The following is a 13,680-nucleotide window of genomic DNA, read 5'->3' as shown; positions in this document are numbered from 1 at the left end:
TCTCTGGCAAGTCACGGCAACGGACACCACTCCACTCTCCATAATGAACTCCACGTGGCCCTGAACGGCCCCCTGATGCCACTACTCTCCGTAACAAACTTCACGTGGCCCCGAACGACCCACTACCAGGCAGTTACAGACGTCGCTGTCAATCAGTTACACTCTCCATCTATAAAAAGAGACCCCAGATACGTTCTTCTCTAAGCTCTAAATTCTATCTCGAAACTTTGCTAAAATCTCATTCGAGTGCTTCATTTTTGTTGAGGCAGAGTACTGATTGAGCATCAGAGGATCTTACCGGAGCACCCCTAACTTCGGCTTAGACTTCCCTTGTAGGTCCCGATGACGGACGCAATCCCATCAACTCCAGCTTTTCTGAGTCGGCAAAATTCTGCACCAACAGAATTGGTGCTAGAGGAAGAGGTTTGAACCTTCGCAGTACCCTTGTTCTTAAAGGAGTACTCAACAAGATTGTCTTCGATCATCTCTTCGACATTTTTTTCTTCTTCTCCTACCAGATCTCCACCTGATGCCTCCTCGAAAGGCATCCACCAGGCGATCCACGGCCTCCGCAGCCAGATCTCAGGGAGACCCGCAAGCTCCGACCTTGTCTCCAGTTTCCCAGGCTCCTTCTTCTCCGGCAATGGCAGTCGGCATGGAGCAGTTCGACTTGCTGGTTCAGCAGGTCAGGGGCCTCACCGAAGCAGTGCAGGCCATGCAGCAGCAACCACAACAGCTACAGGCATCTGTACGACTGGAAAGAGCATCGTCGGAGTTTCAGAATCTGATGACTGGATGGGCCACTTGGGCCAGTCGCCCTGTCTTTCTCGAAAAGAGGAAACAGAAGGCAGAGAGCCCTCCATCCGATCATGATTCTACTCTCGGAGGGTCCCTACCTCCATTCTACCAGAAGATCTTCGAGACTCATAGTCGAGAGGACCTCCTGGATCAAAGATTTTAGGAGATGAACCGACAGATCGAAGAGCTCCGTCATGCTCTCACTGCTTACAGTAAGGACATCTGTACTGATCCTCCTTTCTCTCAAATGATTATGTAGGAACCAATCCCGTCAAACTTCAAGCTCTCCCAATTCGAGAGCTACGACAGGACCTCGGATCTGGTTGATCACCTGAAGGCTTTTCGGACAATGATGCTGCTCCATGGCGCACCAGACGCCATCTTGTGTCGAGCTTTCCCATCCACCTTGAAGGGAGCAGCAAGAAATTGATACTCGACACTGAAGTCGGGTACTATCTTCTCCTTTGATCAGATGAGCCACCAGTTTGTCGCTCATTTCATCAGCAGCCGGCATCCTCGAAGAGGTTCGGAGTCCCTCATTAACATCAAGCAAAAGGAGGGAGAATCCATCTGAACTTACGTTAACCATTTTAACACCACCGCGTTGGAGGTCCGGAACTTGGACCAATCAGTTACAATGGCCGCCCTGAAGAGCGGTCTTCAAAAGAACGATCTTCTATTTTTTCTAGAAAAGAAGTATCCCAGGAACTTCGCTGATCTGCTGGCTCGGACTAAAGGATATGTCCGAGCAGAGGAAGCCTTCAAGTTAAAGGACGAGGAGGCCGCAAAGGAGCGGCAGGCGGGTGACTCCAGCAAGCTCGCAGTTGAAAAAGGGCCGAGTGAAGCTCGGCCATGTTCTCGAACTTTTTCTGGACACAAGCGTGTCCGTACTCCTCCTCGGGCTCATAGGCAGAGGAGTCCAGACCGCAGGGTTCGACGGAGCTCTCTCCTAGGAAGATTCCACAGCTACGCCCCCCTCAATGCTCCAAAAGCTCAAGTGCTGATGGAGGTCAGGAAGCAGCTGCCAAGGTCGAAAAGGATGCGCACATACTCTGAGAAGCGCAACCCTAACAAGTTCTGTCTCTATCATCATGACCATGGCCACGATACGGACGAGTGTATTCAGCTCCGAGATGAGGTCGAGGAGCTCATCAGATGAGGTCGGATTGACAGATTCATTCGACGTCGGTCTGAAGGTAGGAAAGATCGGTTGAGGGCCCTACCACAACCGGAGCCATCAAGGAGGGAGGAACAGCCTAATGATCGACCTCCAATCGGAATCATCATCACCATCTCTGGAGGATCCCGATGGGGAGCAGACCTTTTATGACTATGGAATTCAAAAAATCTACGAATATATTACCAATAACTTTGTCTTAAATAAAAGTTTCTTTCATATTCGCATATCTTTTCTTTTGGCAGAACGAGCTTGTAACGACAGGGAGTAGCTCCTTTAGACAATCGAAACTAAGCGTGTCAGAAACAAGAGGAGGACCTCATCCCGACACAAACGAAGGCCCGATTATTTAGAGACCGGATGGGGGAGAGGCCCTTGCAATGGCCCTTATGCGCCCCCATAGCCATATTAGGAACAGAAGGAGAACCTCATCCTAACATGAGCAAAATTGAAGGTCCGATTATTTAGAGACCGAATGGGAGAAGAGGCCCTTGCAATGACCCTTATGCGCCCCCACAGTCATGTTAGAAATAGGAGGAGAATCTCGTCCTAATATGAGCAAAGTCAAAGGTCTGATTATTTAGAGACCGGATGGGGGGAGAGGCCCTTGCAATGGCCCTTATGCGCCCCCACAGCCATATTAGGAACAGGAAGAGAACCTCATCCTAATATGAGCAAAGTCGAAGGTCCAGTTATTTAGAGATCGGATGAGGGAAGAGGCCTTTGCAATGGTCCTTATGCACCCCCACAGTCATGTTAGAAACAGGAGGAGAACCTCATCTTAACATGAGCAAGGTTGAAGGTCTGATTATTTAGAGACCGGATGGAGGGAGAGGCCCTTGCAACGGCCCTTACGTGCCCCTACAGCCATATTAGGAACAGGAGGAGAACTTCGTCCTAACATGAGCAAGGTCGAAGGCTCGATTATTTAGAGACCAGATGGGGGAAGAGGCCCTTGCAACGGCCCTTACGTGCCCCCACAGCCCTGTTAGGAACAGAAGAAAAATCTCATCCTAACATGAGCTGAAATTGACTGTGTCAGAAACAGGAGGAGAACCTCATCCTGACACAAATGAAGATCTGATCGTTCAAGATCGGATGAGGAGGAAAGCCTCCTCAACGGCTCCTCTACACCCCTACAACTCCGTTAAGAGCAGAGAAAAAATCCTAATTCGAATACAAAAAAAGGAGGGAGAGAAAAAGGAAAAGCGACGAGCTATGCCAGTGATAAGAAAAAAATAAACTACATCAAAGACACAAGGAACCTCGTCTCAACGAGGAAGGAGACTCTTGTCAAAAACTCTCAGTCTCTACGAGGGAACCTAACACTGGTCGGAGAAAATCAACTTCCTCAAGATAACGAGAAGTTTGGGCCCCCAAGCTCGAGCACCGAAAAGAAGCGTCAAACTCGAATGGCCTCAAAAAGATCTTCGGTCATGAACAAAAAGGACAAATCAATATGGTGATGATCAGGAACCTTCAAACAACGTCGACATCGAATAAGACAAAAGATAAAAGAAGCTTGATAAACAACAACTCAAAGCAAGAATAGACAAGATAATGAAAAAATTTCTTTTCATTTCATTAGTAAAGTGTGCATTACAAAATCTTTGAAGGTCAAAAAAGAAAAATGATAAGAAAAGAAAAGAATACATGGAAAAATAAAAAGTAAAAGAAGCTCTAAGGAAGCTCGACTTCTTCCGACTTCGAACTCTTGGTTCTAGTCATTGTCAGGGATTGCTTTAAGTTTTTGACTTCTTCTTTCAGTTTCTTCTTTCTTAAAAGCATCTCCTGGCACATCTAATGGAACCGCCAGCTTTCGCCCTCCGACTCCCGAAGCCTCTTTCTTAGAACTTCGGACTCCACCTCGGCATCCTTGACAGCCTGCTGCTCGTAGGCCAGCTGAATCTTCAGCCGCTGCAGTTCGGCCTTCTCCTGCCCAAGGGCCATGGACAGTTCTTCCATGGTCTCCCTCAAAGAGTGGAGCTCGTCAGAGCCTTGTGCGAAGACGGCCTGGACTCTCTCAGACAACTGCCTCTGAAGGCGGGCAACCTCATCGGTCGCTGTCTTGAGCTTCTTTCGGTAGTCATCTACTTGCCCGCACCAGCTGACTCGGTAGGCGTTGTAGTTCGCCTCGACGTCTTGCAGCTACTTCTGAAGGTCGGAGAATTTCTTCGACCAGTCTCGATCGTGATCGGCCTGAGTTGTGAGCCAGGACGAGCTCCCTTCCAACTGACCGATCTTCTCTCGTGCAGCCACCAGCTCAACTTCGAGGGAGCTGATCTTGAAAGCCTGAGTCCAAGATCGATCGCTGGCATATTTTTGGAGTTCCTCAAGCTCCTTAACGAAGTCAGCCTTCCTCCGGATGTAGTCCATGAAACCCTTTTTGTGGAGGTCCTAAAAGCGAGTAGCCTCCGCAGTGACTTCTGAATGGCTCTCCCTCAGTCGTGAAGTTCGTTATCCAGCTTCTTTGATTTCTTTGTCAGGTGACGAACTTTCCTTCTGAGGTCCCGGATCATCGACTTCAGAGGAATCCCCTGTGGTAGGGGAAGAGCTTCGACAGGACACTGTCACTGGGAGACAAGAGCGCCACAACATAAATCAGTGCAAGAAAACAAAAGAGAGGAAATAAAATGCAGAGTAAGACAAAGGAGCTCTCTGTAAGAAAGAATCCGATTTCATTGATTAAATAGTTCTTAAGTACAAGAGAACGAAGAAAAATTGCAAAAAAAAAGAAGAATACAAAATTAGAGATTTTGGACCTCTGGGGTAGAAGTGGGGGAGCTCGACGCCCTCGGAAGGTCGGCCGCGACAGCCGCGGTAGTCAAGAAAGTCTCGGCTGGAGGAAGACTGGCAACAACTTCAGAAGGCCCAACTTCATCATCGAACGTCTCATCCAGGAAGCCTAGATCCAGCTCGGGAAATTTTTCGACCACCTTTTCTTGGCAAAGTTCGAAGCTCTTGATGAAGATGGCTTGGCCGAACTCGACCTTCAGATCCCTCATCTCGGAGGAGGTTTTGAACTCCTCCACTGCCCGGACCATTGCCTCTGAGATCAGGGTTGGGATCTGCGCCTTCAACTCAGAGACCTCGGCCTCTGCTTTCTTTCTTTCCTCCTCCAAGGTGGCCCTCAAGTCTGTCGAGGTCTGCCCCTCCTTCTGCAGCGCCTCTTGGAGACTCGCGACTTCGACGATCTTTTGCTTGAGGTGGGTGGCCTCGGCCAGGCGATCTTCCTCCGCCTGGGCGGCCTCCTTCCTAACATTGTTCATCACCTCGATGTTGGCGATGAGCTGGTGTCCAATCTGCAAGAGCGGCCAGAGAGTCAATATAAAAGCTGAGGAATAAGCTAGGTAAAGAAGCGAGAAGAAGAAATGAGTAACTTGACCTACCTCAAGAAAGGATGCCAGAGAGTCCCAGATCCGCTGCTCAGGATCGACGTGAACGATCTTGTGGACGACCTCAGGCAGGATGCACCCGTCGATCAATCTCTTTATTAGATCCCTATTGTTGAAGGGATTCTCCCTCGGATCTTCTTTGGAGCCATCGGCCCTCTCGATGGCAGCTCTGCTGCTGCGGCTCTTGCGGGCCAATGTCTTCTTTCTCCTTCTCCGTTCGGCCCCCGGTGCCTCTTCAGGCTGGGCCTCTGGAGTGGGAACCTCAGCCGGGGGGCTCCTTGAAGAGGCCGGGGGGACTGTGAGCTCGACGTCAGAGGAAGCGTCGACAGTAATGGCCTCCTGGGCAGGCGCGGCCGGGCTGGTCTCTTCTGCCCTTGCCCTCTTCGCCGCCCCCGAGGATGCTGTGCCTTTCCTTTTGTGAGTCTTAAGATCCTGAGCTAGCATTCGAGTTGCATCAGCGTCCATATCTGCAATGAAAGAAGATCGGCACAGCTTAGCAAAAGAACAAGAAGAAAGGGGAAGCAGCGAATGACAAAGAAAAAAAAAAATATATATATATAACAATACCGGCAGGATTGAGAGGGCTTAGGCCGACGTTAAACAAGAGTTGTTCCTTCAGGAGGTTGAAGAGAAGAGGAGCTAGATAAGCCTCGAGTTTATTGGAGGCTTCAAGGTCGTCCTGTCTCAGGCTAGAAGCCCGACGGACGGAATCCCTCAAGGAGCCCCAGAGGGGCAACCCCAGCTCCAAGGTCAGGCATCGGACGTAGAAGTACCTCTCCTTCCAGTTGTGGATAGAAGAGGGGGCACCTTTCAGCAACCCCTTTCTACCGAACTGAGGAAAAAAGTACCACCAGTCCTTTGCCGAGGGATGATGCTTGAAGGTATAGAAATTTTTAAACAAAGAAAGAGTTGGCCGAACTTCAGCTAAACTACAGAGGGAAAGAAATCCTATCAGAAATCTAAAGGAGTTCGACGCTACAGAAACTAAAGAAATATTTAAGAAGCGAAAGAGAGCAATAACAAAAGGTGGAAGCAGAAGTTGAAGCCCGACGTGGAAAGCTTCTTGGTATAAATAGAAGTAGCCGGAGGGAGGGGCGCTAATCCGGTCAGTCGATCCAGGAAGCTCCAGCTCGTACTCCGGAGGAATCCCGTACTGAATCCTAATCAGTGAGAGTTCCTCCGGAGTCAGAGAGCTAGGGATGGTGTCTGGTACAAAGATCGGATGAGGTTCATCAACAGAACTGAGATTTTGGGGGGCTGGAACGGACGAGCTCCTAGAACTGCTAGAAGAGGAAGTGTTGGAGGACATTTTGAATTAAGTGAAAACCCTAAAAATCTCGAAAAAATTAGAAAAAATAAGAAACGAGATGCTCGTGGAAAACTAAACAGGCGGAATGTAAAGGAGAAAAAATGAAAGAAGAACAGCAAGAAAAAAAAATAGGGGGAGAGTTTTGGAACTAACCTAGGCTGGTCCGAAGGATGCAGAGATGGGGACGACTCAAAGAACGCCTAAGGCCGAGAAGGACGCTGGGGAAGAACGGAACTCTCAGGAAGAAGGAGGGACCGAAGAAACTTCCAGACAAAGTGAGACCCCTAAAGGAGGGAGGTGGGTTTAAATAAGCGACGAGGTCCGACGCAATAATGATTGTGGATCTCCTCTGATCGATCTACAACCGCCATGTGTTCCACTCACCATGACAGGCGACTGAAAATGGCTGACAACTGACAGAACCATTATTGCACTGTACCTAGAGCAACACTCCAACGAGAATTTCGAAAAAATCTTTTCGGATCGTCTCGATTTGAAAAGGCTCCAGCACCAGCACGCCAAATGCCAAAATATCTGGAAACAATCGAGTACGAAAATCGAGGAAGATAACTTCGGTTGTAAAAATTTTTTTGTACTTCTTTCATTCGGAATTCAAACTCGAAAGTAGGAGGACTGGTGTTGGGTATAAAATAACCCCTGCCAAAGTTCATAAAAGGCCGACCCTTCCAGGGCTCTTCCGACTTCCGACCTTGTGCGACATCTTTCTGAACTCCCTCGACCGTCCAAGCTTCCATAATACCATTCAGACTTCTCCAATAATGAGCTCCTCCATTCATCTACCAGATTGCTCCAAACGCTTTCTGAGCTTCACTATCAGTTGATTTTCTACAGTGATCGACTATTCTCCAAATCTCTTCCAGACTTCTTCCGACCACGAACGACTTTACTCCGAACTTCTTTCAGACTTCGTCAATGTTTGAGCTTCTCCAACAGCAGAACTTCTACAGTAACCAGATTCCATCTAAGTTTCTACGGCGGTCGACCATCTTCTGGAGTTCATCCGAGCTCCTACGAGAGTCGGATTCTAGCCGAACTTCTACAGCGGATGGATTCCAGATGAACTTCTATAACGGACGGACTACACCAGTCGGATTTCTATTCCAAACTTCTTTCAGACTTCGTCAATGATCGAGCTTCTCCAGCAGCGGGACTTCTACAATAAGAAGTCTCCATCCAAGCTTCCACGATAACTGATCTTCGTCCGAGCTTGTACAATAAGCAGACTTCATCCAGACTCCTACAAGAGCCGGACTCCGTTCGAACTTCTACAATAGAATGGAATCCCGGACTCCTCCAATGTTCGACCTTCCACAGTGTCCTCAAGATTCTTCCAGTGGATGAACCTCCACAACGTCATCCGAACTCCACTATCGGTCAACCCTTTGTCAGATTCCTCATGAAATCGGACCTCTCTGACGGACGATCCACAGACGAGCTTCTACATCAAGCAAAATACAGACGGATTTCTCTAGCAATCGGACTCCTGCCGGACTTCTCCAATAGAAAGTTTTCGTTCGAACTTCTACAGCAGATGACTTTCGCTTGCAGCATCAGCACCCAAGACACCCGACAATAGTAGACTCATCAGCAACCTCGAAAACATCCGAGCCTCTCTTAGACTGCTGAGACCGAGAGCCAGTCCGCTCCATTAGATGTCCCAGTCGAGCTTCAGCCGTCCGATCCGAACTCTCTGGCAAATCGCGACAATGGTCACTACCCCACTCCACTCTCTGTAACAGATTCTACGTGGTCCCACTACTCTTTGGCAAGTCGCGACAACGGATACCACTCCACTCTCCATAACGAACTCCACGTGGCCCTGAACGGCCCTCTGATGCTACTACTCTCCATAACAAACTCCGTGTGGTCTCGAACGGCCCACTACCAGGCAGTTACAGACGTCGTTGTCAATTAGTTACGCTCTCCGTCTATAAAAAGGGACCCCCAGATACGTTCTTCTCTAAGCTCTAAATTCTATCTCGAAACTCTGCTAAAATTTTATTCGAGTGCTCCATTTCTTTTGAGGCAGAGTACTGACTTGAGCATCGGAGGATCTTGCCGGAGCACCCCCAACTCCGGTTTAGACTTTCCTTGCAGGTCCCGACGGCAGTCGCGATCCCCTCGACTCCAACTTCTCCAACATCGGCGGAATGCTGCACCAACAGAATTGGTAAGGATTTCTTCTACAAAAGCCTCCTCCATACGGGCATACTTCTCCACACGGATAAGTATGTCCGAAAAGTTTTGGAGATAAGTCTTAGTCAATGATTTTTTCAAGTCGTTCTTCAGTAGACCATCCATCATTGTGGCCATCGCAATCGACTGGTCCAGATTGTGGACTTTCAAGGTCGCCACTTTAAAATGGTTAACATAGGTGCGGATTGACTTGTCCTCTTTTTATTTGATGGTGTGGAGGTAATCAAATTGCTTCTACTATCACCGGCTGCTGACAATGTGATCGATGAAAGATTGGCATAGCTCCTCAAAGGAGTAGATGGAAGTCGGCTTCAAGCTTGAATTCTACTGTCAAACTGTCCCTTTAAGAGTAGGAGGGAACGCTTGGTAGAGGATGGCATCAGATATCCTCTGGAGGAGCATTGCTGCCTTGAAAGTCTCAAGATGATCGATGGAATTGGTAGTCCCGTCGTAGACCTCAAGCCAGAGCAACTTGAAGTGCGAGAGAGTGGTTTCTGTACTATCCTCGGAGTCAAGGGTGGTTTACTATTGAACCCCTTGTAGGGCTGTAACAAGGAGTTATTGTTAAGAGCATTCTCAATCTTCTTATTTATCCTTTCATCGAGTGTCCGAAATCATCTTTCGATGGCAAGATCTCGAATGGTGCAGGCCTCGAAATACTGGGTAGAATGATGACCAGGGGTTGAATCATGCCCTGATTGTGGACTAAGAGATCACTGCCCGGTTGACTGCTGGGCCCTAGGACGGCTTTGGTGAGTTTGCCTTGCCACCACAGAGGCACCAACGGTGTCGTCAAGAGAACCACTGGTTACACTGTCGAGGGAGATGCAGGGGTAGTCTAAGTAGGATGTGGCACCATCAACAGAGGTGCCAGAACAGTCTAGACCACTTGAACAACAGCCATCAGATTTTAAATCTGTTGAAAGAATAGGTTGAACTGGTCCGCTATGACTAGTACTAGTTGGGTTGGAGGAGTCATCGTCATCAGTGGCTGCACTTGGCTAGCAGCCTGGCTCCCTACCTGATAGGAGGTAGCAGCATTGGAGAGATGAGATGATACTCATTTTGGTGATATAATGATGCAAAAAGTAGGCTCTTCCTCTATCCGTTACTGCTCGTTTCGGCTAGATTGGAAGGCGGATGCCTAGTCTTGCATAAGGAGTGCTGCAGTTTTCTGCAAAAGAAGTCCGAGCAGGAAGTTTTCACTCCTGCGAGGATCCTCTTACGCTCGAGTTAGATTCAGAGAATAAAAAGAGCAGCAACGAGTTTTCTAAGAGGGATTGCTTAACTTATCTTGGTTCTTGGGGCTTTGGTGATTTATAAAAAACATCGTTGGATAGCTGGTTGGATAGCTGTGAGATCATACAATCTCGAAATTGCAGAATCGTTCAACATACCATAGCGGGCGAGATATTTCAGCCCTCAATCACTCCCATGAAATTAAAAAAATTGGTTATGCTTGAGCCCATCCACTCAGGATGGACAGCTGTAGTGCGTGTCCAGGAGCTGATTGGCTAAGGCTATGGAAGGCCGACCAAGGCAGATAGCCCGTGCAATAGACCATAGGTAATCAGCTCTGCTCTACGTACCTCAGTTCTGTGTTTAGGTCGGCGATTGCGTGGATAGTCCACTGATCACATATATTAATGATAGCATGCTAGATCCGAGACATTCAAGATACTATCGTAATAGAGATCTATTGCTAAGGAGATTGATGCTATTCGATAGTCATTTCAATGGCAAATTAGCAATGGAGATAGTGCCCATATTTTGAAGGATGCATGGATTGATAATACACCACTTAACAGAAATATCTATTTCTATAGGCAATATTTTATAATTGGATGGTACGCAGCTTTCTTCTGTAATCACTAATTCTTATGAATGAATATGCCAAAGTAACAAAAGATTTTCACTTTGGATACAATCCAACAGATTATTGCTTTGCCCATTCCGAAGAATCCAACTCAAGATACATTAAGATGGTATTAGACTGGTTTAAATAAACTGAAGGCTTAGAACATATATAGAGATTTTCTTGCTACCCTTGGGGAGGATATTGACACTAGTAGAACTTTTCTACTATTTGGAAGATAATTGCAACTCACAGAGTTCAGCTCTTTTGGTGGAAAATAGGGTGGCATAGACTTTCTTGCAAGTTTTTGATGGCTGAAAGAAGCATCATTGCTGAACACTTAGCCAGTTGTGATGTATGTGCCCTTGTTGAAGATGTTGAGCATTTGTTGGTTGGTTGCCATATTGTGAAGGATGCAGGAAGAGCGATCTCGCATTGGTTTGGATACCATGGCTATTATATTTCATTGCAAACTCTGTTAGATTCTATTATTTCTTTTGGCAATTTGATGATATAGTTGACTCTTCCTAAGACTGTTTGGATGCTTTGGTCAGCTCGAAATAGCTGTGTTTCAAAATAATGCTTCCAGTCCTCTCTTGATTGCTAAGAATGCTATAAGATTAGTTTCAGAATTTGATGATCTTAATCACGATGGCCCGTCAAATAACTCATGGCACTGGGACATCTGCAGCTCCCTTAGCTTCACTTCTTCTTATTTTCTATAGATTTGTTGGGTGCTCCCTTCCTATAGGTTGCTCAAGATTAACTTTGATGGGCCTTTGCAAGTTAATCAAGGTGGAGCAGGCTTCATTGTTAGAGACAATAATGGCCGCATACTTCTAAGTTGGTTTAAGAAAATTTCATGCTACATCGATCTCTATGGTAGAGTTAAGGAAAAACTGGAAAGCGCTCACCAATACCATCAAGTATTTACAGCACAATAAAATAATTTTAGAGGATGATTCACTCGCTGTCATTATATGGATCAATGCGCAAATGTCTTCTGCACCCTTCATTTCTTTGCTTCATGATATTTAGCATATTGTTTCTTCACTAAATTATTTTAGAGTTGAACATATGTTAAGGGAGGCAAACTTTGTGGCGGATTAGCTGGTAGATAGTGATGTTAGTTGTGAGTTTCATGTACATTCTGCGCATTCTTTAGAGCCTAATCTTCTGCCGCAAATAGATGCAATTGGCTTAGGCTATGTTCATGGTTTTTAGACGTTGTGCTGTTTTGTATTTCTTACTGTTATTTGTTTTCTTTTCCATCTATTGTACCCTAAAAATAGTTGCATAAAACTTGATCAAGGTCATTCATTAAAGAAAATACTTTGTTTTGATGTAGGAAAAACTTTTTGGTTGCATTTAACCAATCACTAATTATCTTGTTTTGTCCCAAATGTCTCAGATTGTTAGAAACAGAGGTGTGGCTTGGCCATGAGAATGAGGCTAAGGTAGCGCTGGATTGGATCAACATTGTACGCTCGGCCCACCATAGACCATGGGCTCATGAGCCCCACTCCAAACCCCTTCATTAATGCTCCCCGATGCGCAAGAAAAACCCTAACCTCAAACTAGGGGAGAGCACCGGTCCGGCACCTATAAATACTTCCAACGCCGCCAAACCCTATCCTTTCGTCTGCTGTCGAAACCCTAGCTTTTTTGCCGTCTCAGGTCTCTAGTAAACTGTCGTTCTGTTCTCCTTTTCTTGCCATCTCTCTAGTTTCTTCCAGAATCGTAGATAAATCCCTTCGATTTGCTCTCAGATCGTTCCGTCTCTCCTGGCGCCATGTCCATCGGAGAGCTCGCCTGCACCTATGCCGCCCTCATCCTCTACGACGATAACATCCCCATCACGGTTAACACCCCCCTCTCTCTCTCCCCAACGTTTCTAGGGTTTTGATGTTGTACCACTTTGTAAAACTAGGGTTTTTGATCGATTACTTATTTTGTGATGATTAGGCGGAGAAGATCATGACCCTTGTGAAGTCCGCGAACGTGAAGATCGACTCCTACTGGGCGCCCCTCTTCGCCAAGCTCCTCGAGAAGAGGAGCGTCGAGGACCTCATCTTGAGCGTTGGATCTGGTTTGTGACCCTATTTCTCTTCTATTTGTCATAGATTTCTTTCTTTCTGCAACAAAAGAAAAATCCAATTTATTTGATTGGATCTTGTATGTCTGTTGCTTGTATTTTTGTAGGAGGAGGTGGTGCTGTCGCTTTCTCTGCTGCACCGGCCGGTGGTGCTGATGGCGCTGCTGCCCCTGCCGCCACCCCTGCGGCCGAGGAAAAGAAGGTGAATCTTTCTCTTTTTTTCATATTTTATCTTTGTGTTATTGTAAGATGTGTGTGTATTGGGGTTCTTGATGGTATTAATTCTTTCATGTGTTTTCATGTTATCGTAGGAGGAGCCGCAGGAAGAGAGTGACGATGACATGGGATTCAGCTTGTTTGATTAGAGAGAGAGGCGTTCCGGTTTCTTTGTTATGCTTTTCTATATGAAGATTAGGTACTAATATAGTTGATAAATGTGTCTTTCTTTTTGGATTTTTGATGTTAAAATGTTTGGATATGGTTTGGATACCTTAGAAGGGAGCACTATGATTAAGCGTGGTTTTGTCTAATGGAAATTTCATTTATATCTGTTGATCTTTAATTCTCTTTTATTGAAGTTATGTTCATGAAAATGGCTGCTTTTGGGCTTTATAAACTGTATCAGTGCTGATAGAAAGCCACTGTCTATTGCTTCAGATAGAGCTGTGAAGTTCTTTCAATTTTTATTTAAGTGTGATTGTCAACTTTTCATAGGCATCGCTCAGTTCAAACTACAGATGGGTGATGCTATTACTTGTGATAGATTATGTTCCCCTGAGTTTTTTTTTTTTTAAATAGATCTCATCAGCATATGTAGTACAGAATGGATGGATA

At 46.4% G+C, this 13,680-nt stretch overlaps 1 protein-coding gene across 2 annotated transcripts; it reads left to right on the top strand.

The window, feature by feature from the left end:
* The first annotated feature begins 12,286 nt into the window (after positions 1–12,286).
* LOC105059289 (large ribosomal subunit protein P1) lies at positions 12,287–13,408 on the top strand. 2 transcript variants are annotated; one of them, XM_010942533.2, is made up of 5 exons: positions 12,287–12,428; positions 12,521–12,612; positions 12,717–12,840; positions 12,954–13,048; positions 13,158–13,408. In XM_010942533.2, exons 1-5 carry the CDS (start codon positions 12,302–12,304, stop codon positions 13,209–13,211), a joined length of 492 nt encoding a protein of 163 aa, XP_010940835.1. In that variant the 5' UTR covers positions 12,287–12,301; the 3' UTR covers positions 13,212–13,408. The 2 variants fall into 2 exon arrangements, with proteins under 2 accessions (XP_010940835.1, XP_010940836.1); XM_010942534.3 differs by having other exon boundaries at positions 12,306–12,435.
* Positions 13,409–13,680: the final 272 nt, after the last annotated feature.

Source organism: Elaeis guineensis, chromosome 16 (assembly GCF_000442705.2).
Source record: "Elaeis guineensis isolate ETL-2024a chromosome 16, EG11, whole genome shotgun sequence".
Lineage (NCBI taxonomy): Eukaryota > Viridiplantae > Streptophyta > Magnoliopsida > Arecales > Arecaceae > Elaeis > Elaeis guineensis.
Note: the sequence above shows the minus strand (reverse complement) of the source record. Positions and strands in the feature narration are given on the sequence as shown.